This window comes from Nicotiana tabacum, chromosome 7 (genome assembly GCF_000715075.1).
Source record: "Nicotiana tabacum cultivar K326 chromosome 7, ASM71507v2, whole genome shotgun sequence".
In the NCBI taxonomy this organism is placed as follows: domain Eukaryota; kingdom Viridiplantae; phylum Streptophyta; class Magnoliopsida; order Solanales; family Solanaceae; genus Nicotiana; species Nicotiana tabacum.
The window spans coordinates 160,626,963-160,654,610 of record NC_134086.1 but is presented as its reverse complement, the minus strand read 5'-3'; the positions used below and the strand labels follow the sequence as shown (position 1 = coordinate 160,654,610).

Here is a 27,648-nt window from a genome sequence, read left to right as displayed (position 1 = left end):
GGTCTCCCACCAATATAATGCGGGAATACATTTCTGTTCTAGGTCGCCCACCAGTATAATGCGGGAATACATTTCTGTTCTAGGTCGCCCACCAGTATAATGCGGGAATACATTTCTGTCTTTTCATTTCAATTCTAGGTCGCCCACCAGTATAATGCGGAATACATTTCTGTCTTTTCATTTCTATTCTAGGTCACCCACCAATATAATGCGGGATTACATTTCTGTTCTAGGTCGCCCACCAGTATAATGCGGGAATACATTTCTATTCTAGGTCGCCCACCAGTATAATGCGGGAATACATATCTGTTCTAGGTCGCCCACCAGTATAATACGGGAATACATTTTGTTCTAGGTCGCCCACCAGTATAATGCGGGAATACATTTCTGTTCTAGGTCGCCCACTAGTATAATGCGGAAATAGATTTCATGTTCTAGGTCGTCCACCAGTATAATGCGGGAATACATTTCTGTTCTAGGTCGCCCACTAGTATAATGCGGGAATACATTTCTGTCTTTTCATTTCTGTTCTAGGTCGCCCACCAGTATAATGCGGGAATTCATTATTTTCTAGGTCGCCCACCAGTATAATGCGGGAATACATTTCTGTTCTAGGTCGCCCACCAGTATAATGCGGGAATACATTTCTGTCTTTTCATTTCCGTTCTAGGTCGCCCACCAGTATAATGCGGGAATACATTTCTGTCTTTTCATTTCTATTCTAGGTCACCCACCAATATAATGTGGGATTACATTTCTGTTCTAGGTCGCCCACCAGTATAATGCGGGAATACATTTCTATTCTAGGTCGCCCACCAATATAATGCGGGAATACATTTCTGTTCCAGGTCGCCCACCAGTATAATGTGGGAATACATTTTTGTTCTAGGTCGCCCACCAGTCTAATGCGGGCATACATTTCATATTTTTACATTCAGGCGCCCGCCTGTATAACGAGAGGAATACTTTTGAGTCTTATACTGCAGATCTTGAAATCAGCAACCCACCGGAAGGTAGAAGGTTACAACAGGAATCCCCAGCAGGAAACAATAAAAATCCCCAGCACCAGAAAGCGGAAGGTTGCAACAAGAGGTCCCAGCACAAGTTCAAGCGCATGAGTCAAAAGGAAGAAAAGACGCGTCTTGAAAGAAGCGTCCTGTGAACATTAAAATTATGCCCAGCATAACAGGTCTGATGAAGAGAGTCGTATCCCCAGAGGAACCGCCGAAAAGCTTAATGAAGGAAGCCATATCCCCAGCGGACCAAGCAAAATGATGAAAATTGGTATTCAGAAAAGCAAAGGGCCAGAAATTCACGGAAGAAAGGCACCGGAAGAAATACAATATGACAAGAAAGCAAGGCAGCAAAGACAAGTTGAAAATAGATAAGATCTTGTGATCCATAGGCTAGCCTAGCTTTTGATTTTCTTGTTTTCTTTTTGGATACGGTGTAATAAGGAGATCAGTAAGGAAGTGGTAACAATGTACAACAGCAGTAACAGCAGAACCACAGTTCCCCGGTAGTCCCAGCTACCAAGACTTCCCGAACTACATTGACCTGATTCCTGTTTAGCCCAGGATATGTAGGAAACCTCTGGAGCAAAGGTTCGGTTAAATCTTTTTCAAAAAAAAAATGCTTCACACGGAGTACTCGGACGGGCAAAAATCGCTCACTTTATCTTTGCACGAAAACCCTTCGTGTCTTCGGGCAAAGAGGGGCAGCTGTAAGCACGTGATTTTTGCCCTATGAAAGAATTACTCCCAAAAAATTCAAAATAAAATAATTTTTCTTTGTGTGCAATTTTTGTTATTTTTGTGGTATTTTTGTATAATTATTTGTATTTTTATGAGTGCATGTTTATTTGTTTTAATTAATAAAAATATAAAATATATCACATTTTCATTTAGTATTTAATTAAGTTTGTTTTGCAAAAAATGAAAGTCACAAAAATAGGAATATTTTGCATTGTTAGCATTTAATGTCAAATTAAGCAATTTTATTTTATTGGTGTTTAATTGTGTATGATAATTTTTGTTAGGAGTTTAATTAGTATTTTTGGAGTCAATTTAGTTTATATCTCAATTTAGAATTTTAGTTTTATCAAAATAAAAAAAAAAGAAAAAAATATATATAGTTCTATTAATGTTTTGTAGTCCTTTTAATTTTGAAAAATACAAAATAATAAAAAAAAATATAGTACTTTATATTTTATCTTTATATAAAAAACGAAAATTACAAAAATAGTTTTATTAATATTTTGTAGCTATTTTAATCTTGAAAAAATATTTAAAAAGATATAGTTTTGTCTTAAATATTAGTCTTTTGGTAGTTATTTTGCTTACATAATTAGTTGAGCAACGTCGTGTTCTTATTTCTCGGGTCCAGGCAAAAGAATAATATTCGGGTTCAAACTACCCATTTTTAGGCCTAATTTTCGGGCCTAGCCCATAATAATCCGAGTCCACCACGCGTGGGGAACACGGACGGAACCCGACACACGGGAAACCCCACCACGCGTGGGGGACACAAGTCTTGAACCCCACCACGCATGGGGGTTCATTTTTCTTTGCACCTATACAAAATACACGGACTACTTTTGGAAAAGGGGGGATTTTAAAAAGGGACTTTGACAGATTTTTGAAAAAAGGACGGACTATTCATCGTCTTCTTCCTAAAGGAAGAAGAACGAAAACCCTACCCAAAACCACCCTCACCCAAACCAGTCGGAACCCTACCCAAACCATATGCGTCCGACTCCCAAACAGTCCGGCACCGGCTCATCGCCACTGACCCCTACTCCCTCGTGTCGCCAAAACCACCAGACTCCACTCCCTCGCGTCGTCACCGCCGGACCCCCGTCGAGCAGCAGCTGTCGCTGCTGCTGCTGCTTCACGTTCTTCTTCATCCTCAACCCCACACCGTCGCCCCTACTCCCTCTCCGTCCCATGACCAACAGCAACAACCCAGCAGCCCGTCGACCTACTGCCCGCCATCCTGCAACCATCGTCGACCACTCCTCCATTGAAGCCGACGACCACAGTTGTTGCTGCTGCGTCGTCACTGACCACATCCACCATTGCCGCCCGTTACGAGCTCCAGCTCCACCCAAACCCAACCTGCCGCTGTCCCCGACCCTACTCCCTCACGTCCAAACGCCACCACCAAACAACCACCGTCAAGCAGCAGTTATCGCTGCTACTCCTCGACGCCACGATACCCTCGTCCCTCCATGCTAATCCGCCATAGTCCAAACATCCAGCTGCTGCTTCGTCGTTTTTTAATGTCCACAAAACAATCCGTTCAACCTCCAATAGTTCAACTCCGAGTTTGACTTGGGTTCGTTCAAGTTTTAGATTTTTCTTTCAAGATTATTTAGTTCTTTTGATTTATTTTCCATCAGGATTTTGGTTTTAAATGTTGTTCCTAATCTTGTTTTGATTCGTTCTATTTTTTTCGGATTATTGAATCTTTGTTTAAAGTGTTTATTTTTGTAAATCTTGTCTTGTTCGTTAGTTCTCCTTCTTCTTCAAGACCTTTTATTTGGTCAAGGTTTTTCTTCTGTTTGTTTGAGTGTGCGTTATAAGCTACCTTCGATTTGAACAACTTCGTTGAATTGTTAGTTTATGATTGCTTTGTGTGGACGAATACAACATGAATCACTTCTTAGGTCTGTTTTGATGCTTGAATCTTTTGTGTGAATTTGACTTAAGGATTGGTTGTAGCTGTGTAGTGATTTGGTGTAGTTGTAAATCAGAGAGGTTTAAATACATATTGCTAAGAGTGAGGGCAAGGCAATAATAATAGGGGATTTTTCAGGGGTATTTTTGGGTGTTAAAAGATTTAAAATGATTAGTGTTAGTAGCCTGCCAGTTAATATTCAGTGTATAATTAATGAATTATTTAATGAAAAGGGAATTAGTAGTGCAGAATACACCCTGTCTGGTATCTTTAAGGGTGGAAAATCAGAAAATAAGCATGAGATTAATGATAAAAGTGTATAGATGCACATGAGAGGGAATATACAGCCTGAAAGTGAAAAGCTTTGAATAAATAATGTTTAGTTCTAGCCTATAAATAAGGGGAGTTGATATAGAGAAGGGGACTGGAAGAACTGGAAAAAAAAGGGATTGAGACTGGAAGTTGAGAGAACCAAAATTTTCAGAACTTAAAAGTGAGAGATAGGCTAATTTTTCAGAACTAAAAATCAGTCTTTGAGAGCTAAAAACTGAAAGTGAGGTTCTTTTCTTTACTGCTGAAATCAGAACTTTGTTACTGCCATCTGTTGGATTGCGTTTACTACTATTGATTTTCAGTCAAGCTTTCTGGGGTTTTCAGTTTGGTTCTGACCATTGTTACATTGGTTATTGTTGTTTTGTTGCTGTTATTTGTTGTGGGATTCTGTTGATGTGCTACTGCTGTACATTGTTGCTCCTGACCTCTTTTCTCTATTTGTAGTTCGAATTCCAGGTACACATTCGAATCTTGTAGTGATAAAGCTTTGAAGTTGAAATGCAGCAATAAAATCGAACCGCTTCAATAAAGCAGATAGTAGACAATCTGGTCTATTTAGTTTTTTATGAACTGTTTTATTTTTTATTTTTTTATTTTTTTGTATAATTGGATTGAAAAGAGAAGGAATCGTATAAATGGTCATGCGCTGATATAACATGAACCTTTCAATTTTATTAGATTAATGGGGTAAATCATGATAAGTAGCATATCTCTAGTTAGTTGTTTGTTTCCATGCATATATTCAAGTAGTCCATAAATGAGATAGATTACTTAGTCAAAACCCAATTAGTATTTCGTTTAGATGGTTAAAACTAATTTCCATTAGTCCTCTTAAGTGATTATACTCTCATCAGTATTGGCATTAATTCATGTTACAAATAATCTCACATAGATAGATTGTGGACTTGATAAAAATGTAAAAATAAGGTGGTTTGGTAGTGTCAACATTATAGCTCCAATAATAATAATAAAAGTAAATAAATAAATAAAGGTCGTAGTCGATAATTTTATGTATTAATAATTAGTATACTTACACTAATGTAGAGTAGTTTCAATAAAGTATAGTTAAATTGTGAATCCATTAGGGTTAATGAATTAGTCTATAGCTTTAATCATTTAGTTAACCTCACCACAGTTAAAAATGGCTAATTGTAGTAACGTTAGTCAATCTTGTACGTTTTTTATATACATAATTCCATTTTTAGTAATATTAGCTTATGGAATAAGGCGCGAAACAATTTTTCATTTTTACAAGTTCAAGTATAATTTTCGTTAGCATCTGTTGTAATTTATTAATTAAATAAGTTATGGTTTTTTTTAGCATGTAATTAACTAGGATTTTTCTTTATTTAGAGACAAATAAAAATATAAATGTAGTTACTTTCCTTTTAAAAATAAATAAATAAATAAGTGAGACGAGCTTCGTCAAATAAAAAAATAATAATAAAAAATTTGCAGGACCCTCAGTAAAGGTTTAAGAATTTTTTTTTAGTCGGGAAGGGCCGTTTAGCAAATTTCACGGCCCTACCCAAAATAATAACATGTTAGTCGCTTTAGGCGCGTATTTAATAATGTTATCTCCTTAAACTCGGGTGCACATTTATGTGACCCAAATCCAAGTCTCAACGAAATCGAAATGTGTCTCTAATCACGGGTACATTGATTGTGACGTGGTCTGAGATGCATTTCCATGACGTTGCAAATTCTTTTTAATAATGAATGACACGAGCCTCGACAAACAAAAAATGCACAAGCTGCGGGGCCCTCTAAATGTATATATTAAAATACTTAGAATTCGAGGACAGGCCGTTTAGCGAATTTTACGGCCTTCCCCAAAATAACAAGACGCTAGTTGCTTTAGGCGCGCCTTTAATAATTTATTTTCCTTAACTCGGGTGCACATTTATGTGACCCAAATCCAAATCTCAACCGAGTCGAGATATACCAAACAACTACGGGTACATTGATGTAACGTGGTTCGAGATATGTTTCCACGACGTTGCAATTCTCGTAAAATAATAACAATAAGTAAGAAAGCGGTAAAAAGATAAAATTTTGCACATAAGTTCATATTTGTATAAAATTAGATAATCAAGCCGAATATAACAGTTGAGCGACCGTGCTAGAACCACGGAACTCGGGAATGCCTAACACCTTCTCCCGGGTTAACAGAATTCCTTATCCGGATTTCTGGTGCGCAGACTGTAATATGGAGTCATTCTTTTCCTCGATTCGGGATTAAAATTGGTGACTTGGGACACCCTAAATCTCCCAAGTGGCGACTCTGAAATAAATAAACAAATCCCGTTTCGATTGTCCTTTAATTGGAAAAAACCCCTTGCACCCTCGCGGGGGCGGAAAAAGGAGGTGTGACACCATGTGTTTTGACTTTCCAGCCATGTAAGGAAGAAATTGATTTCCAAGTTCTCTGCTCCCTAGAAGCAATCTTCAAAAGTGAGTCTACCCAACCACGAAAGTTAGGAATAGGTTCCACATCTCCCATGGTTGCTACAAAAAACCAAGAAGGGGCGAGGTTAAAAATAACTTTCTTTTGAAATTCTCAAAAGTAGGTACGGTAAATAAAAGGAAACATACATTCAAAATTCCACTTCTCAGGGAAGGGAATATTTGTTTCGCCAATCAAGTCCACTGTACGGACAGCAACGTAACGGATATACCATCCACGATCTTTGTCATCCTCAGGATTTACCAAAACTTTTTTTGCTCCTTGCAGTTAAGGTAAAAACCCCATGGCGTATTAAGTTAGGATGGTATAGATGACTGAGGTGAGAAAAGGTGAAATTGACATTGGCCTTGGAGGATAAATATCTCAAACAAGCCACTGTTCTCCACACCAATGGACCGATTTGGGTCAAACAAATTGTAAAGAAACGACAAAAATCGAGAATAACTGGGTCAATCGGAGGATTAAAACCTAAAGTGAAGGGGTAAGTGTAAACAGAAGAATACCCACTTCTAAAAGAGGAAATTCTTTGATTTGGGGAAGGAATTGACATTCGGAGACTATCCTTCCAGTTACAATCTCTTCTTATGGTAGGGATTGTAAGCTCGGTTACTATTGTTGGGTAAGTATCTGCTCTTTCTAAATTTTTAATTTTTTTTTGAAGAGATGTTTTGTCACTTTCAAAAGACAAATCGCTGGGAACTATATCATCAACTGAGGGTTCTTGAGAAGGATCAAGAATTTCCCTACTTTTAGAAGAAGGGGCTTTTGGGATAGAACTCCTTGAAGAAGAACCAGAGGAGCCGCCTCGCGTAGATTCTAACCCTGTTCGAAGCCTACCTCCTCCGCCTCTTCTGTGTCTAACAGGGGCGTTGGGAAATTGATCTAGAATTGGAACTTTTTTACGGTTAGGGTTTGAAGAAGACATTGTTAAGAAGGAAGTATGTGCTGAAGATTTGTGAAGAAGACAAAGGAAGACAAAGTTATGTGTAAAATGGGAACCGTCAACTTTTTAAGTGTAATGATGAAAAGCCTATAATAAAGGCAGCTATCACTTCGTAAATAGTGAGAATGAAGAAGTCTCGAAAAAGGGTATGAATAGCGGAATCAATTAGAAAATGACACATGGGCAGAACATTAAATGGAAAAGACTGCTGAGACGTTAGTACTGTCATGAGCATTAATTGTGGCAAAAATTCCTTTTATATGAAGATCCACTTCCCAATTATTTAATTGATAAAAAAATGGAAAGTGGGGGGACTATCTGTATTGGAAAAAAATTGAGTTTATATTAAAAGATGATGTGGCATGACATGTGGATTAGTTAAATGGTCAAAGCGCAGCAATTGACTAAGAGGCACGGATGGAAACAACTACGGGAAGAAGAATTTAAATAGGCACGAGACGACGTATAGATACGAGTCTCGTACCAATTTAAATCATTTACAGCCAACGGATAGAAGGCATTGAAAGCAAAGATCTGGTGACAGAAAGGAGTCCAAATTCATTATTAAATACTTGATACGTTACGAAATTGGTATTTAATAGGAATGATTGTATAACGGCTTATTTAATATCATTTATTACTCATGATTATATCATTAAAGCTGAGGCTTCATTCCTTTACCTAGAATTATCTATAAAAGGAAGAAGTATCATCATTTGTAAGGACACAGAATACTATTGAGAATTTATTGAAATACACATCTATTTGCTTCTTTACCATCGTTCTCAAAAGTATTTTATTTTTGTCTCCTGATTATCAGTAACCCAATTTCTTTTTAGCTGTGACCAAAGACTCAGATTTTTGGTTAAACATATATTTTATGGGTTCATTTGGTTCCAATGGCAAATAAGCACAAACAATGGAGTTTAATTATGGATCCGCGTTTGTCTTCTAAACTATGTTAAAACTCTTATCAAGAAACCAAGATTAGAAACAGTTTTTTCACGTCTATTGACGTACCTATTAGACGAGGAAGTTCCATTTAGGTAAGATACTCTTAGAAAATGCACGTCTTTCAAAAGGAAAGCATCAATAAATAACTAATTATAAGGAAAATGAGAATCTCAGTTGGCATCAGAAAACAAATTTATCCACCTACCCTCAATTTTTAAATGACAGCCTCACCTATAGGAAGCGTGTCTTATTGGGTTAGTACAAATTCATGACTCTTGTAAAAGAAAATTAAAAGTTCAATAAATATAAAATTGTTAAAAATAAAGTCGGTTATTCCATTGAATAAATCATTTTTAAGATTGTCAATAAAGTGGATGATTTTGAAAATTTTGCTGGTATGGAATCATAGTCTATATAATTAGAAATTTAGAATTACAATTAATTTAAAAGAAATCTTAACTATAATCTAAAAGATATAGACCATCAATAAGGTTGATTCGCTCTCATTTATTGAATTAATCTGTTGTTTCAATCAGAAAAAGAAGGGAACATTATTTTCGTAAACACATGAATCGAACTTTTAACAATTTTTTCATGAACTTTTTATTTTTATGGTGGAGCGCCCTATGCAGGAAAGAAAAATCATTCTTGGACTTTTTTTTTAAAAAAAAAAAAAATCAATTGAAATGGATTAGTATCATTCCTACTATGCTGTCTTTTGGACGCAACTATTCGCGTACGACAAAAGTAAAAAGTACTAGTACTAACAGTTAACTGTAGCCGAGTAATTGTAAACTACCCATAAATTTTAATTAGTTATTTGTTGTTAAAAATAAATAAAAAAAAGTAAAGTTAGTGTCTTGTATATTGTTAAAAACGTGTTTTTTCCTCAAAGTAAAGTAAGCATTAGGAACTTTGATAAATAATAGGATGCGGGTTATTCTGTAATTAGTCTCATTTATTACCATATTAACATTATAAATTGCTGTTACTTAGCATTACACAAATTAGTGACTAATAAGTATAATTTTCCAAAGTGAACTTTTTCATTATATTTGTATATACGCATGGATAATTTTATTATTTCGGGTAGACATTGATAATTAATGGTTGTAGATTAAGTTTGACGTGTTACCTAACTTGAAACTTGAAAGGAACAAAGAAATAAACGGGCTGAAAAGTGGTTTTCTTTTTTTTGCCATTTGGCCAGTGGTGGGGGCCGATTCGGCAGGAATTTCAGTTGTTGGAATAGAAACTAAGGGGTACAAACGGAACCGGAAAACTGTACCAAACCGAAAAGTTAAATCAATCCGATTAAAAAACCCGACTAGGTTTGGTTTGGTATTGAGTAAAAAATTCGAACCAACCCCACGTATAAATATATATTTTTTATATATACTTTTAAGACTTTATATAAAATTTTCTTTACAAAAATACTAGAGATATTTAATGAAGAAAGAATGGGAAGCAGGGTTACTATAGCAGAAATCAGAGATTTTAAAAAATGCATGGAGGAATGCTCTATGCAAGATATGAGATCTTCAGGAGCCTTTTATACTTGGAGCAACAAACAACCAGGTGGAGACAGAGTAATGAGCAGAATAGAGAGAGTCCTCACCAATTTTGAATGGATGACAAAGCTGCCAGCATCAGAAGTCCATTACATGCAACCATGGCTCTTTGATCACTCCCTAGGCATAATAAATTGGGAAAGAGGGGGCAGCAGATAAAAAGGAGTTTCAAATACTTCAATATGTGGAGCATGGCATGGGATTTTAAAGAAAGAATAAAAGAGAACTGGAAAACAGATAGAAGGGGCACACAGATGTACCAACTGGTGGGGAAACTACACAGAATCAAGGGCACTTTGAAGAAGATTGACAAGGAAAGATTCAGTAACATTGAAAAAAGAGCAGAGGAAGCAATAAATAGGCTGCAGCTATGTCAAAGTAAGGTACAACAAGACCCCAGGAATGAAGCTTTGATCAATGAGGAAGTAAGATTAAATAAGGAATGTAGTAAATGGGAAAAGTCAAGGAACATGTTCTTACAACAAAAGGCTAAAAAACAATGGCTCGATCAGGGTGACCAGAACACTAAATACTTCCATGGCCTACTGAAAGCTATGAGGAACTGCAATAGAATTTTCCACATCAAGGACATGAAAGGGGATGACATTGATGATCCAGCAAAGATTCCAGATGCATTCATAGAATTCTACACAAAAATGATGGGAAAGAGAATGGTGGAAAGAGACCATGTAAATAGCCAGATCATAAGACAAGGACTAATAGTGCAAGAGGAACAAAGGAATGAACTGGAAGCAGACTTCATAGACACAGAGGTGAAAGAGGCTCTATGGGCAATTGCTGGGGATAAAGCACCAGGTCCGAATGGATTTGGAAGCCAATTCTATAAGGACTGCTGGGATGTTGTGGGTACAGATGTAAAGAAGGGAGTACTGGAGTTCTTTAGAGAAGGCAAGATGCTCAAAATTGTCAATAATACTGTGATAACCCTTATCCCCAAGGGCTCTCATACTGAGGCAGTTGGTGATTATAGACCTATTGCCTGCTGCAACACAATTTATAAAGTGATTTCGAAGATGCTTTGTAATAGGCTCAAAAAGGTATTACCAGGGATAATATCTCCTAATCAAAGTGCTTTTGTGGAAGGCAGGAACTTAGTGCATAATATTCTGATTTGCCAAGACTTGGTGAGGCTGTACAAGAGGAAGAATACAACTAAAAGTTGTCTGATCAGAGTAGACCTAAGGAAGGCATATGATACTGTGGAATGGGGGTTTGTGGAAGAAATGTTGCATTCTCTTAACTTTCCTCAAAAGTTCATAAAATGGGTGATGGCTTGCATCACATCTACCCAGTATACAATAGCAGTGAATGATGGAGTATATGGGAACATTATGGGCAAACGAGGACTAAGGCAAGGGGACCCAATATCACCTCTACTTTTTGTCATCTGCATGGAATATCTCTCAAGAATAATGAAATGGAATTCTGAACAAAAAAGGTTCCAATTTCATACTAAATGTAGAGGGCTCAAACTAAACCACTTATAATTTGCAGATGATGTATTATTCTTCTGCAAAGGGGGATGACAATCAGTGGAAATGATCCTAAGAGGGCTGGAAACATTCTCAAGAGCATCAGGCTTACATACCAATGCAGCTAAGTCAAACATTTACAGTGCAAACATGGAGGAACAATGCATCCAGGACATATGTGAGCTCACAGGATACCAAAGAGGAGCTTTACCATTTAGGTACTTGGGAGTACCAATATCTACTAAGAAGCTCTCAGCAACAGATTGTGAAATGCTAGTAGAGAAGATGGCTGCCAAAGTTCGAACTTGGAGTTCAAGGAATATTTCATATGCTGGAAGGGTGATGTTAGTGAACTCAGTATTGATGCACATACACTCATATTGGGCCTCAATCTTTATAATCCCCAAAAAGGTCTTAAAAAGTATAATAGGCATATGCAGAAGCTTCCTATGGGATGGAAGAGGAAACTCAACCAAAATGGCGCTGGTAGCATGGGACATAGTGTGTAAGCCTAAACAACAAGGTGGACTGGGGATAAAGGATTGTATAGCATGGAATGAAGCAGCAATGGTGAAATATGTTTGGAATATAGCAAACAAAGAGGATAACCTTTGGGTGAAATGGGTTAATCATATATATATAAAAGATCAGGATTGGTGGCAATATGAACCACCAATTGACAGTTGCTGGTATTGGAAGAAAATCTGTGCAAGCAGAGACAAATTTGTAACTGGTTTTGTGAATAATGGATGGCTAAAACAGGGGGAAAGTACACTATAAAGAGTGGATACCATTGGTATAAAGGAGAGGAAGAGGAAAAACCATGGTATCGAGGGGTATGGGGTCGGATGAATGTACCAAAACATAGCTTTACTAGCTGGCTTGCCATACATAGGAAACTATTGACTAAGGATCGATTGCTAAAGTTGAAGATAAGTCAAGATAGTGATTGCATGATATGTGGAAGCCAAAGGGAAACAGTGGAGCACCTATTCTTTGAGTGCAAACTTTCAGAGGAGTGCCTAAAAATACTGTTGATATGGATGCAGGAAGGAACAATAAAATACGACCTAAAGGGTATATGGATAAGAATACCTCAGGAAATACAGGGGAAGAATTCTAGTAGTGTTTGCAACAGCAGTGATTGCAGCACTAATATACAAGATATGGTGGGCTAGGAATAAAGTGTTATGGAATCAACGGGTTCCTGCACCAAGAAGCATATGTGCACAAATACAGCAAGAGTGTAAGGCTAGAATAGTACCTATGTTAAACAAAAAATGTAGTAAAAAGGAGAGAGACTGGATAGATCAATTGTATAGGAAATGTTGAAAATACAGGGAAGGGAAGTATAGGAAAGATATAGAAGGATAGAAGATATAGAAAGATAGAGGAGGATACGGGAGAATGAGGGGAATATTGTAAAGAGTTGTTTATTGTGAATAAAATCTTTCTGTTTCACCAAAAAAAAAATACTAGAGATATTTGAGATCTTCTTACGGGATGTAATATTTAATAGAATATGAAGTATTGCATCTTTATTAACCTTAAATAATGCATTATAAGATCACTTTCTTATCAAGTGTTACTGAAATACGTCAATCTCTTTGTTCTTCCATGTTCATATGTCAAGATTTATTAAATTCTTATATCTTTTTTGAATTTGAAGTGGTATTTCGATAATATAAAATTAAATAGAACATATCGTTAATTAGGTATCATATTAATTTTAATATTTAATTATTAAATTCGTTTAACCTTGAAAGTATACATCAACGAAAAATTATTGACGGACGACTAAAAAAGTAACTATAATGTGTTATTAACAAAATTCTCCCATAAAAATATTTTAATAGATCATATATTTGTCAATTTTTAAAATTTTTACTAAACATATTTACTTATAAAAAATTTAATAAAGCGAGATTGAAAAAATATTCATGTTTAAAAAAACCGAAAAATCGGAGAAACCGACAAAACCGAACCAATCTAACCCGATATAGTTGGTTTGGTTCGGTTTTAATAAAAACCGAGCCAATCCGGTCCATATACTCCCTAATAGAAACTATGTAGGTGTTTCTATTATTAAAAAGAATGCAACATATTACAATTCTCAAAGTCTAAACTCAAAAAAAAATGCAATCACAACAAAAATAATGATTGGATAGAGACATAGAGTTTCTTGCTTTGGGTGGTGGGGATTGGTTTTCTCTTTTATCACGTAAACGCACATCAACTTCATGCAACTCTTTTGATTTGGCTTCTCTTACGTGGTACGCCAATATCGTAGTCATACATATTGTACTAGACTAGACGAGGGCTAGCCGTGCTGAGCATGGACCCAATTGACAAGATTGAAAACCCAATTTTCTAAATCTCATAAAGTTGAATTAACTGATCCAAAAAAAGAAAACTAACTTAGGGGTGTACAAAATAATCGACAAACCGCACCAATTCGATAATTAGAGTTAAATAAAAAAAAATCGATTATGGTTTGATTTGATTTGGTTTGGTATTGGAAAAAAAACCAACCATAATTTGTTTGGTTTGGTTTTAACTAAAGAAAGTCAAACCGAAACCAAACCAACCCGATATTACATATATAGAAATTTTAAATATATTTAATATATAAATATACTTATTGTGATGTAATTTATAAATATATTTTAAGGTATTATTTCAAGGTTGGACTTAGAACTTTTGAATGTTTCAATAAGTTTTATAGCCATTAATATTAGTAACTTAAATAATGCTAACAAAAGCTCAAACCAAATTAAATCACTACTAATGTTAACAAAAGATATTCAATTCAATACTATGAACGACAATGTATTTAATATCTATTTTTTGTTTTGCAATAATTTAGATGAAAATGCATAACCTATTTTTTTTTTAGCATTTAGTCATGTAATTAATACTCTCTTATTAGTCTACTTATTTTACCATGACTTAGTACTTTTAGATTCTACAACCAAAGTGATATTTAGCTACAAAACTATTAGCCACGACATAAAATTCGTCACTAATTGTTAATATTTCATGACAAAAATTATATTTCGTCTTTAAATACACGAGCCACATATTTTTAGTGATGAAACAAAATATTTTGTAGCAAAGTTTTTTCCACTATTGTTTCCTACCAAAAATTGAGTTGGTGCCAATTATTCAGTGATATTAGCGACGAATTTGAATTTATTAGTGACGTATTATTTTGTCACTAATGATGTACCCATTTAGTGACAAAGCATTATTTGTCTTAAAATTAATCAAATTTTGGACACGAAAAATTTTTGTCACAAAAGATATGTTTTTACGACAGTGACGAATTAGAGTTTGTAGTTAAACAAGGCAACATTTAGCTACAAAATTTTATATTTATTTGTGACCTTAACTTTTGCCATTAGTATAGTGTAAATAATTAGTGACGATTATTTATTTTTCTATATCGAACCTACAATTTAATCACAAATTTTTTTTGTCACAAAATATACCATTTTTTATTTGCTACGGCAAAAATTTTGTAGTTGAAGTGTGAAATTATTGGCTACGTAAAATATTTCAGTTTAAAACTAAAAGATCATATTTTGTACTTAACTATGATTCTAAAGTTTTGTTCATGCAACATACGTATAATTACTTTAAGACTAATTAAATTTGAAATTGAAATAATCATTTTTGAAACTTATCAAGTTCGAGTAACTAGAACCCATTTTTAGTTATGTTAGAAATTTTAGGAATATTTTTCTAGCACAATTTTAATTTCTTGTTAAAAAGTGTCAAGTTTATTTAATTTCAAGTAAGACGAATCACTAATTTGGTTCTTTAAAAAATTTATGTCGTGAATTTGCCTTAAGTTTCAAATTATAATAAAGGTGTAAATTTTATGAACTTTGATGAGATATCTGCTGTTGTTTGCTTGATTAGAAGTGCTCCGAATTTGCAAGAACTTTATATTGAGGTAAGTAGTAACACTCCATCTAATTTATGGTAATTTGTTTTGGAAACGAATAAACACTTAAAGTCAACCTTTCTATAACAGTTGCATTTGTTTCGATATTTCTTGGATGTTATAGTGAATGATATTATAGAAGACATATATTATAACATAACATAAAAAATTAATTTCGAGAAAAAATTCAAAGTGAAAAAAACTAATTGTAATATTACAGTGGGAAAAGTGAACAGAGATGAAAATAGAGATAATATTAGGATATTTTAACTTTAAATGAATTTATAAAAATAAATAAATAATACTCAAAGATATTATTGAAAAATTTAGAAAATTGAAGTATTGTGGAAAAAAAACATTGGACATTGAAAAATTTATTTTAAAATAAAAAATTAAAAATTAAAAAATATTAAATCTAACTGAGGAATAGTTTCTTTCAAATAAGAAATTAATATTGGATATTTAAAGTTTCATACTCAATAAAATCTTACCACAATTATTTTTTTTCATATTGTAGCAAAGTTTTGTATTGTAGCAAAGTTTTTAATAAAATCATATTGTAGCAAAATTTTGTCCTCTGGTCGCAAAAAGAAACCTAAAATTAAAGAGAAAATGAAAGTAAATTTATTCCCAAAATACAAATCGAAGACCTCTGATTAAGGGTGGAGACATTCTATCTATTCCACTGTTAGTAAACTATATTTGTAATTTCTGAAGAATATAAAATAACGTATAAACAGAAATGAAAACAAAAACAGAATTTTAATCCGAGTCCACTGAATTCACAGTGTTTTCTTAAGGAATTTAATCCCCTCCTAGTACCCAAGGTTGTGAATTATTTTCTCCCAGGATAGAACGAATTACACACGGGTGTAGTGGTACTCCAAACCCAATGTTTCAGCGAATACAAAGTTCGATAGCAAATTACACTTACTGTTGTTTTAGTTGATGTTAAAAGTATGCAGAAGGAGGAGGAGAAACTCAGAAAATTGTATGAAAATTCTTAGAGAATAGACTTGTATTTATAGTGAAAGTTGATGCAAAACGGCCATAGCATAAATGTCATAACATAAATGGTTATTTACTCAATAATAAAGAGGGGAAATTGAAGGGAGCAATTATTTAATAACATTTCTATTTATTTCTGTTAAATCCAAATCCCAAGCCGAGGCCGAACCGAGCGACGACGAGGACGACGGCCTGAGGCTTGCCTTCTTCCCAACTCTTTAAGAGCTAAAATAAGAGCAATTGCTTATATACCCATAAAAAACCTCTTACTCTTCCAATATGGGACAATATAACTTAAAATTTCACTCAAAAATTTTATTTTCCTTCATTTCCTATTCACCCTATTTTAAGCCTCATTATTCTTAAAATCCCCAACATCCACCGTGATCCTTAGTGGTTGTGAAAATAGTAAAATAGTTAACTCGACATCTAAGGACTGTTATTTAGATTTGATATGTATAGGAACATTTAGATCATGGCAGCCAGGAAAGGGACAAAAAAATCGACTAAGAAACTTTATACAAACGTGAGTGCTTGTACATCAGCTAATCAAGGATCCTTTATAAAAAATGGCGGAATGGTAAAAGGGAATAGTTTTCATACCCTCGTATCTCTAAAAAAATCTATAAAAGTATTTGGTTCATCAACAAAGAATTGTTATTATTCCTCAGTCATCATTATTCAATACTAACAAATAGCAAGACTGCAAGTTGTAAATGATAAAAAATAAGTCATGCATTATTAGTGTAATAATTATAGCTGACTCGTTAATTAAGGCTTGATCCAAACCCAAATTAATGGAATTTCGAATAAATAAAGTGGATATTGCGTAGGCGAGGCGTTTGCTTTCATATTCCAAATTAATTGAAAAAAAAACATAATGTATACGTTTACCTATGATAACTCAATTTAGTATTGGCAAAATTGTGATGAGATCATTGAAATAAAAAGGCTGCATTATATTCTCAGAGAATTTTATGCTCTTGAGTCTTGACCAATACTCATAATGCCTTTATTTTTCTTTATTTTATTTTTATTTTGCAATTAATTGTCATATACAACTGCAACACAGATAATGACACAATAAGTGACTTAATAGAGGAATCCAGCACCCAAAAAAAAAGGGGGTTATTCGTTTTTTCAAATCAACTCAAAACCACTAAAATAATTTAATTTGGACAAATTAATTACAAACAGAGATACAAATTAGAAGTCGTCAATGCATATATATAACGTAAAATTTCTTTTAAGAGAAATTAAACAGAAGTTACTGTGTCGGACTGGATAAACATTATATTGTTGCTTATAAGGAGATAGCAATAATAGCTGCTAGATATAGTTTTGTCAAATTTGAGTTAGATATATTGCTTCTAAATGCAAAGTACCAATTTAGTGCATTAAACTGATTTAAGAAATCCCAAGGCTAACCAAGTGATTGGGATTGATAGGAACATGTTAACTGCTTTGGAATTTAATGACCCTATTCAAAATATTCTAGCATAGCTCTTTGCCTTCAGAATAACTCAAAGAGGATAAAGAGAGAGGACTTTAATTTATCAGTTCCAGCTTTTAATTTTTTTCCCTCAATATTTTGACTTCAATGAAAACTGAGGAATTAGTTCTCGGAAACAAGTAATTATTATTAGTTCTCGTTCAAAATTAGGTAGGAGTATTTGATTAATTGGAATTGGAATCATACAACAAGCTAGAAATGTCAAAGAAGCATGCAATCCGACTTTGTGAGATGACTTTTGCTATAAACAACAACAGCAAAAGTTTGCTTGTCAAAGTAGGCAAAGGATAAGGAGTGAACTCATCTAAGACGACGATCTTCACATCTTTACTATGATATATATGTACGAATAAACCTATTTTTGGAGCAGAAGGGTTACCGGAATCCGTTAACATAGGTAAAATTTCTTGATATATATGTTGAAAATAATTATATATATTTTACTTGAAACCCTTAAGATCAAAAATCATATGGAGATTTGTTGAGCATGTTAGGATCGAAAAAATCAGGTGTCATACGGAAGCTAGTAAAACAAACTTTGAATGACGATAGATCAGACAATGATAAAAGAGAAATATACCAAAAGAGACACAAATATTTAATGTGGTTCCGTCAATTTGACCTACATCCACGGGCGGAGATGAGCAATCCACTATATAAAAGAGAGTACGAAATATCGAAAGAACAATCTCACGAAGAGGCAAACACAAGTGACAGATTAACACTTGTCCCGAAATTCTCCCCTAAGAGAACAATCTCACAAAGAGGCAAACACAAGTGACAGACTAACACTTGTCCCGAAATTCTCCCTAAATAAGACTCTCAAACCCCATATGGCTATATGTATTGTGGATACTTATAAAAGAATGAAGGATCCTCAATTTATAAAAATCCAAACATTTTTCAACAAGAAAAAAGACTAGCCAAATATAATAAGAAAATCATGACAAACACCTAATAAAGCACAATCTACTCATATATGTCCCTGGCACGTTCAAATCTCGCATCTGCATGATAAAACAATCCCTGGAATTGGAGTTAGAATTACAATAAAATAAAAATTTAAGTTAAAAAAGATCATTTTGGAAGAGAAAAGATCTTCTATATAACAGCATCCTCATATAATAACCTTTCACGATAAAAGTCAAGTTTTCTTGTAACCAATTTTTATATTATGCTATAATATATATTTTCTATAACAATACTTCATTATAACGGCCAAAAAAATTCGGAACAAACGAGAATGTTATAAAGAGGTTTGACTGTATTCTCATTGAAATGAAAAAACTATAATAGAACAATCAAGATAGCCCTTTCATAGTTGGTGCAAAATTGGAGAAAAAATTACACAATATAGCCACTTTCAAAATAATAGCCGGTAAATATATATTTTTTGTATATTAATATATAATATACATAATTTATATAATTTTTTATATATTTGGCTAGCGAATATAATTGTTTTTTACGATAGGTCAAATGTGTAATTTGTCCTAAAAATACACGAGAAAATCTCACTTTATACCCATTAATTTCAAACTATTTACCCTTTAATACTCAGAGTCAAACTATTTACTACTCCTACCCATGAAACCCAAATTATTTACCCGATATTCTTGACAACAGGGTATCGTATTCTTGACAACAGGGCCTCTTTGTTATTGTTGTTCTTGATTTCTTTTTTCTAGGAAAAAGAATTCAATCATGATTGTATATTTCAAGTATAAAAGTGCTAAAGATTACGATTCAGTTCCAACTCTTGATCAATTTATTTTTGTTGGCAATTTGAAATTAAAAATATTTGAATCCAAGCGTTTTGGTAGGGGTAAAGATTTTGACCTTATTATTATTGACGCTCAAACTAACGAAAATGGCTAGTTTCAATTCTGCTCCACTTTTTCTTGATTTTCTTTTCCTTAGCTTTTGCTCTTGCCTTGGCCCTTGAATTTAAAATTTTTATTTTGAAGATTTCTTGTTTGATTCAAAGTGGGCCGGGTGTATAAATACCTGAATCTGCACACAAGGTATAGGGAGTAAAGTGAGTACTCCAACTCAGTGAGTAACAAATGTAAATAAAGACTAAAGGCAAGAAATCACGTAAAACATACCAAGATGTTGTATAGAAGCAGTTCAAAACTAGTAAGAAAGCAATGAAGCAATAAAATCTCTTTAGAATATTCTGACTCAGTTTATACTTCTTTGAAAATGTTTGCTTATAGTACCTTCTGGAAGTTCATACTAAAATTTGATAGCATTTGGAGCTGATTTGAGATCAAAATTTTCAGTTGAAAATCAAAGAACACAGTTACAGTATACCGCTACGGTATACAATATGTTGTAGGAGTATATAGCTATACTGCAACAGTATACTATTATAGTTTACAATATACTGCAACGGTATATTGTAATAATCGAAGAAGAACACAGTTACCTATCAGTATACCGCTATAGTATACAATATATTATAGGAGTATATAGTTATACTGTAACAATATACTGTAATAATATATAATATACTATAATAGTATAGTTATTACACGTAAAATTCACTTGCTTTTTCCCTTTTAATTTGCTTTAAGCTTTTACCCAGCGTGAGGGGCAAATTGAAAATGCAAAAATAAAATAAAATATTATAGTATGATATATAATGTAACGGTATACTCTTACAATTAGATCTTTTTAGATTTTTTTGAAATTTTTACTTACAGCTGATATTATTTCAGTTTAATAATTGAATTAAAAAAAATTTAACTCTTTGCGTACAATTGTATACCCTGTTGGTATAGCTATATACTATATTGGTATCATATGTTAGTTAATATTTTTTTGATTGTATTAGCTACATTTAATTGGAACACAATTTGATTTTTCCTTAGTAATAGTATAAAAAAAGAATAATAAAAAGTAGTAAAAACAGTAAATGAAATTAGATTATGAAGAGAAAAAGAATATAAGAAAAGAAATTAAATGAAATTAGAAAAGGTAAAAAGAAAAAAAATAAGAAGAAACCGAGAAAAAAGAAAAGGAGAAAAGGAAAAGAAAAAAGAAAAAAAAAAGAAAAAAAGAAGCATAGAAATAAAAAAGAATTGAAGAATAAAGAAAAAATTCCCCACAAAAATTACTATGAGTAGGAAATGTAATTAGTTCATGGGTAGAAAATTAAATGGGTAGATAAGGATAAATAATTTTATTTTTGTAGGTAATTGTGTCAAAACCCAAAATACACGACCCCGAAAATACAAATAATAAAATATTGGGCCAAGCCCAGTTACACTTTAAATACAACAGAGAGAGAAAAGAAGCTCTTCAGCCCAAAATGATTTGGAACCCAAACTTTATGTAACTCCGATACTATCTTGTAATTCTCTTCTTTTTTGGAGTATCTGTGTCGAGAATGGCTATCTTTGTAGTTGTAGCCAAGAAGATGACAAAAATTTCGATAATTCTGATTTGTTTTTGCCATATTGTCTTCACAAATACATCATAGTGGACCGGCGCAATTCATAAATATGTAAAAGCAAAACCTCAAAGAAAGATACGTAACTCTTTGTAGTCCTCATGTAAGCCACGTGGAATCACTTGCCACCGCGTCGGCACGAGATACTACATTTCCTATTTCTTTAGTGATTTTTCTTTTTTGGGTTTAAAAGGCTATTTTATATTAATTAAACTTGTAGTATAGGGAGCATTACAAAAAGTGCTAGAAAGAAGAGTAACTGCACTATTGTGTGTTGCTCTACCATGAGGCTGTTTGGCTAAGCTTATAAGCTGGTCAAATTGACTTATAAGTACTTTTTGACTTATTTATGTATTCGATAAAATTAAAAATGTTTATAAGTCAAAAATAAGTCAAAAACCATAAGTTGATTTCCCCCAACTTATCAAAATTCAGTTTATAAGCATTTTATGTTTGACCAAAATATTTACTATTCTATTCCTAAAATACTTCTTTTTAAAATAAAACTCTTCGTATATCCAGTTCTTCGGTTACTTATTATTAATTTCAACATTTTTATCCAAACACGTAACTTCTTATTTTTTAAATCAGTTTCAGCACTTAAAAGTAATTTTCAGCACCTAATACTTATCAGTTACTCCAAATCAGCTAAGCCAAACGGGCTCTATGTCTAGTAGTATTGCTAGTTGGCTTCTCTAACTTCTTTTTCATTTTGTTGACTATTTTATGAGTAATTGCATCTTTTATATCCATATATATGTAACCTTTTTTCCTCTCCCGTAGATTTTTTGCTCTAATTTTAGTGGGAACGTATACAAGTTTGGAGACTCTTATACGCGTTGATTTTGTTGTTTTCGTGGATTCATTCAAGCATTTTTTTAACCAAAAAAGGTTAAGTATTTTAAGAGTTAATTATATGTGTGATATTGATATTTATAATAACAGTGGGTTGAATCTAGAAGCAAATTAACAATGACATGTTATAGCCGGCGACAGTTAAGCATAATAAGATTTAAAAAAAGTTTTAACGTTTGTAACTTAAATTCTAATTAATTTAAATCCAAAAGAAATAGATACAAGTTTTGACGTACCAATAATATAAGATGTATATAATTGCTAGTTTCGTCCTCTATTATATATCGAATCGTAGACGTTCTTAATTGTCACTTGAACCCACCAAAAATATGTAGAAAGATGTGTTGAGATGCTATCGTTGATGCATGCATGGCTTAGTTTTCTACCCTTTAGTATGAAAAAAGCTGACTCAAAGCGTAAGCTAGCTAACTCCTCGTGAGACTAGGTAAGTGCTCGAGATGAGTGGGAGTCTACTCTCCAGAAAGATTTAATGTGCACCGTTACCATAGAAACAACCAAATTTTAAGCTTCACTCAGCAAAGAGCGAAAGTAATCGACACATGTCTATGCCCTTGTCTATGTGTAACCATCTACAAACATCTTTATATAGATATCCTTCCAACAATTGTTTACAAAATAATTCCCCTGAAGAAATTAATTCTCTACGTACATACTGTTCCCAAAATAAACAATGTCCAGCTGGAGTTTCACCATTTTTCTTCTTCCTCTTCTTATTTTAGCCATTGCTACTAATGTTGTCACTAGCAACCAAGATCTTGATGAGGTGATCCAAAGAACAAGGTCTGGGGTGTTAAATGCCATGAAATGGGCTCAGGGTCTAAAAACACTTGACAAAGCTGACCGAGATGGTTCGACAAATTTTGCAGGCATTGAGTGTGTGAAGCTGTATGAAGATACTGAGCCAAGGCTAGCACAGCTAGTCTCTGATGAGAAGTATTATAGCCATGATGATGCTGTTACTTGGCTAAGTGCAGCTCTAGCAAGCCATAGGAGTTGTTTAGATGGATTGGAAGAGAAAGGATTGATTTTTAAAAGTGAAGAGGCTCGAAACTTGACTTTGTTGCTGAAGGATGCTTTGTTTCATTATGGACAACGACTAAGGAGCAGTAGAAGAGCTAATACTAGAAAGGGTGAGTTCTCTTTTGGCGCATATCTTACACTAGCTCGGCTTGATGCATGAAATGATTTTACTTTAAATGCACTGACATTGTAATGGAATAATCAGGGCGAAGCCACCTTTTGCGAATCGACCATCCTTCGTCGAAATATTATAAAAAATTACATTGTATATATAAGTAAAATATTAGATTTTAAATATATATAATATATATTAAACATTCTTTGTCGGAAATGTTTTTTACTTTTTTCAAGTGTGAACACCTGGAGAGAATGTTTTGGCTTTGCCACGGGAAATAATGTTTACTTATCAGTGCAGTATGCTCTGCTATACACGGTTATTTCGCTCTAAAATAATGTTTACACAATCAAATGAATTTTAAACGTTTAACTCTTTGTCGTTCTTTGCAAAGAGTGGAATCAGAGGTAGCTAGGATTACAACCATTCTGGATTTTTAGAACCACGACTTCAAGTGTTTATGATTGGGTTCTAGATTTAGTATTTGTACATATTTCTTGAATTAAAAATACCAAATACACTATTTGAGCAAAAGTTATTGATTTTGAACGAACCCGTAGGTCGGCGTGTGCTTCCGCCTCTGAGCGGAAATAATTACATTAGAAAATAAGGTAGATTACCTAGTAAAACATACTTAAAATACTTGCAATTAGTCATTTTGGCAAACAAAATCTTTCAAAATATTTGACGTTTTTGTAAACTACGAAACATTTATTACTTTCTTTTGCCAAATTCACACTAATTGTTCCAATTGGAATTTTAACTAAGATATTTGACAAAAATAAGAGTAGTTTAGACAAATTGAATTAATGTATTTCTTATTAAGGCGTGCAAAAACTTTACAAAACACAGATAGTACGAACAGAACATGTAGCAATTCTAGAAATCAAGCAAAACTAATTAACGACAACATTTTGGTGACAGGGGCACGACCGAGACCAATCTCTAATGAAGGTCGGGGGCTTTTGGTATCATGGAATGCAGCCACATCCAAAGCTGATCTAGTCGTTGCACAAGATGGTTCAGGTAATTACAAGACTATCAACGAGGCTGTGGCTGCACTCTCTCGGATGACACGACCAGAAAGAACAATTGTATATGTCAAATCTGGTGTATACCGCGAAAATGTTGAAATTGAAAGGGGACTCAAGAATTTGATGTTTGTTGGTGATGGTATTGACAAAACTATTGTGACTGGTAATAAAAATGTCCGAGATGGAGCTACCACCTTAAGCTCAGCTACATTTGGTAAGTCATGAATATAATAGAACTTATAGCATATCGACTTTTATTAAGTGACACTCTTTAAATATAATGATGGTGTCCAAGTCAGTTTGCGCACACCTCAACTATTCCACCATGTCCATCATCCCGATACACAAACATCTAGTAACTCGTTCCACCAAAGCTTAGGTAGATGAGAAGGAATAACTTAGCATATTTTGTAGATTTGAACTCTAACCTCCCCTGATTTTCATTTTACTCTATTCATGACTTTGAGCCACACCTTTTTTTTGCACATTGAGTGACTTACATACTTAACCCAGTTTTCTTTTCATTTTAGGTGTGTCTGCTGATGGATTTTGGGCAAGGGACATGACATTTGAAAACACAGCAGGACCACACAAACATCAAGCAGTGGCATTAAGAGCAGGCTCAGATCTCTCCATTTTCTATCGTTGCAGCTTCAGAGGTTATCAAGACACGCTCTTAGTACACTCACTGAGACAATTTTATCGCGATTGTCACATATATGGCACGGTAGACTTCATATTTGGTGATGCAGCCGCCGTGTTTCAAAACTGCGACATTTTTGTAAAGAGACCAATGGGTCACCAATCTAACATGATAACAGCGCAGGGAAGAGACGACTCGAATGAAAATACAGGGATTGCTATACTAAATTCGCGAGTTTCTCCATCTTCGGAGTTCAGTGCTGTTAAAGGGAGTTTCCAGAATTACCTAGGAAGACCGTGGAAGAAATATTCAAGGACAGTTTTTATTAAGACGGATTTGGATGGTTTGATTCACCCCCAAGGGTGGAAAGAATGGAGTGGTAATTTTGCACTTTCAACATTATATTATGGAGAATACATGAATACAGGTAGTGGAGCTGATACTGGAAACAGAGTAAATTGGCCTGGTTTTCACGTGTTACGTGATGCCAATGAAGCAAGTCCATTTACAGTAAGAAATTTCATACAGGGTGAATCTTGGATTCCAGCAAGTGGAGTACCATATTTGGTTGACATATGATATATGTATTTGTCAATACACTTGCGCATTAATATGTAGGCTATCAAATTGGCAAATGTGCGTGTTAATTACTATTGTTGTATTTATACTCTATAATGGTATATTTCTACTGTTGTATTTATTGTCTAGACTCTAGACTGGACCAGAACTCTTGTGGAGCTTTAGCTCTCCTTCAACATACAGGTGCACAGTCATTAGTACTTAATTATGTTAAAATCATTGGTATATCACAAAAAGTGTATGTTATCATACTTATAAGATTTTAACTAATTACCCAAAATGAGTCCACAATCATCTTTGTCATTAATAATACACTCAGCTCAATGTACTCTGTTTTGGTTTGATGAATAAACTTATCAGTTAAAAAAACTCAAGAATTGACTGGCTCACAAACAAATATACAAAGTACTAGTACCACACATAATATTTACAAAATCTTTTTTAGTATTACAACTTTTTTGTGTGTAGGTGTTAAAATGGCTTGTATGCCCCACTGAGATTTAATAGTACACATTATTGTTTAATATCAAAAGTTAAATATGTTTCTATCTTACATTTTATCTCAAATAAATCGAGACGAAGAAAGTATTAGATAAAAATTAAGATTTCTCGTATCACCGCTATTCTAAAAAAAAAAAAATGTGAGAAGAAATAAAGTGGCTTAGTGGCCAGACTACTGGTTCATAAAGGTTAATCTTTACTTATTTGTGGAGTTTTTCTCTTTCATAAAAATTGACAGTATAAATATATTGCTATATTATCAAAAATAATATATTGGTTATATCGACACAAATAAATATTCTAATTACTAGATAAGAAAAATTAGTACTTACAATTTTTTGAAAATTTCTTATCATTTATAGGAGGATATTATTCTGTATCTATGGTTAAATTGTTGGGGTTTTTAAGCTTCATTTAGCTTAAAGATGGTGAATAGGAAATGGAGGAAAAATGAAATATACTTGAGTTTCCCTCCTTGGCAAAGGGACATTGTTCCATATTGGAGGAAGAAAAGACTTTTGATGGATATATATATATATATATATATATATATATATATATATATATATATATATATATATATATACAATTTCTTTTCTTCTATCTCTTAAAGAGTTAAGAAGAAGGCAAGCATCGCGCTGTCGTTGTCGCTCGCTCGACTCGGCTTCAGCTTCGGATTTGAGCAATGATTGATTGATTAATCTTTTTGGACAAAATTCCTTTCAATCCAAAATAAACTAGGACCCCTGACGCGACCCATTATTTTAAATCCATTTTCCCGCAATATTTCAAACAGAAATATAGTCATGGTTGTTTCTGAAATATTGCAAAAAAAAATTGCAACCTTTCAGAAACAGTGCCAGAAAGTCTATAAATATGCTTTGAATCCCAGAATCTTTCCTCACAAAATTTTCTGATCTTCTTCTTCTTCTTTTGCGCAAAATATTCAGTGTGTTTTACAGCTTTCGAGTGGTTCGCTGTTTCATCAGCATTTTTGGTACCAACACTCTGGTGAGTTAAATCGTTCTATCTTGGGAGGATAATATTCCAGCACATCGGATATTTGAGGGAAATAATTTCCTTAAGGACACACTGTGCATTCAGTGGGCTCGATTATTTCGAATTGTTTTTCCAGAAATCATTTCAATATTCTGCTGCTGCTAACTTTCTGTTTTTGTTTTTCTTGTTACAGAAAGTTTGTTGTTTTTATTATTTATTATAGTAATACAAATTTACTAACAATCTCAAGGAAATTATTATTTTTTATTCGTAATTTGTATTCTATTTGTGGAGATTAAAACTGTGTGGGTAAAAATCAGACTGAGAAAATTTGGCATGCGAAGGTGATTATCATGAGTGATTTACAAATCATCATGGGCAGTTTGGCCTAGGTCGACCAGTGATCAATGGAATGAGCCGCCAAGCGGTCAACCACGGCCGAGGTCGAGCAGCGTAGATAGAAGTAACAGCTAGTTTTGCATTGGGATCTTCAGAGGGAATATTCTCCTTGTTTG

The 27,648-nt window shown here is 33.7% G+C and overlaps 1 protein-coding gene across 1 annotated transcript; it reads left to right on the top strand.

Moving 5' to 3' along the window:
- Positions 1 to 22,521: 22,521 nt before the first annotated feature.
- On the top strand, positions 22,522 to 25,781 carry LOC107763717 (putative pectinesterase/pectinesterase inhibitor 36). Its single transcript, XM_016582206.2, has 3 exons — positions 22,522 to 23,372; positions 24,302 to 24,625; positions 24,942 to 25,781. Exons 1-3 carry the CDS (start codon positions 22,913 to 22,915, stop codon positions 25,631 to 25,633), a joined length of 1,476 nt encoding a protein of 491 aa, XP_016437692.1. The 5' UTR covers positions 22,522 to 22,912; the 3' UTR covers positions 25,634 to 25,781.
- Positions 25,782 to 27,648: the final 1,867 nt, after the last annotated feature.

Excerpts from the sequence above, each read along its gene's own strand:
- LOC107763717 (XM_016582206.2), top strand. The coding sequence starts at position 22,913 with ATGTCCAGCTGGAGTTTCACCATTTTTCTTCTTCCTCTTCTTATTTTA. Across the intron at positions 23,373-24,301 it reads AAGAGCTAATACTAGAAAGG|GGGCACGACCGAGACCAATC; the intron begins GTGAGTTCTCTT and ends TTTTGGTGACAG. Across the intron at positions 24,626-24,941 it reads CTTAAGCTCAGCTACATTTG|GTGTGTCTGCTGATGGATTT; the intron begins GTAAGTCATGAA and ends TTTTCATTTTAG.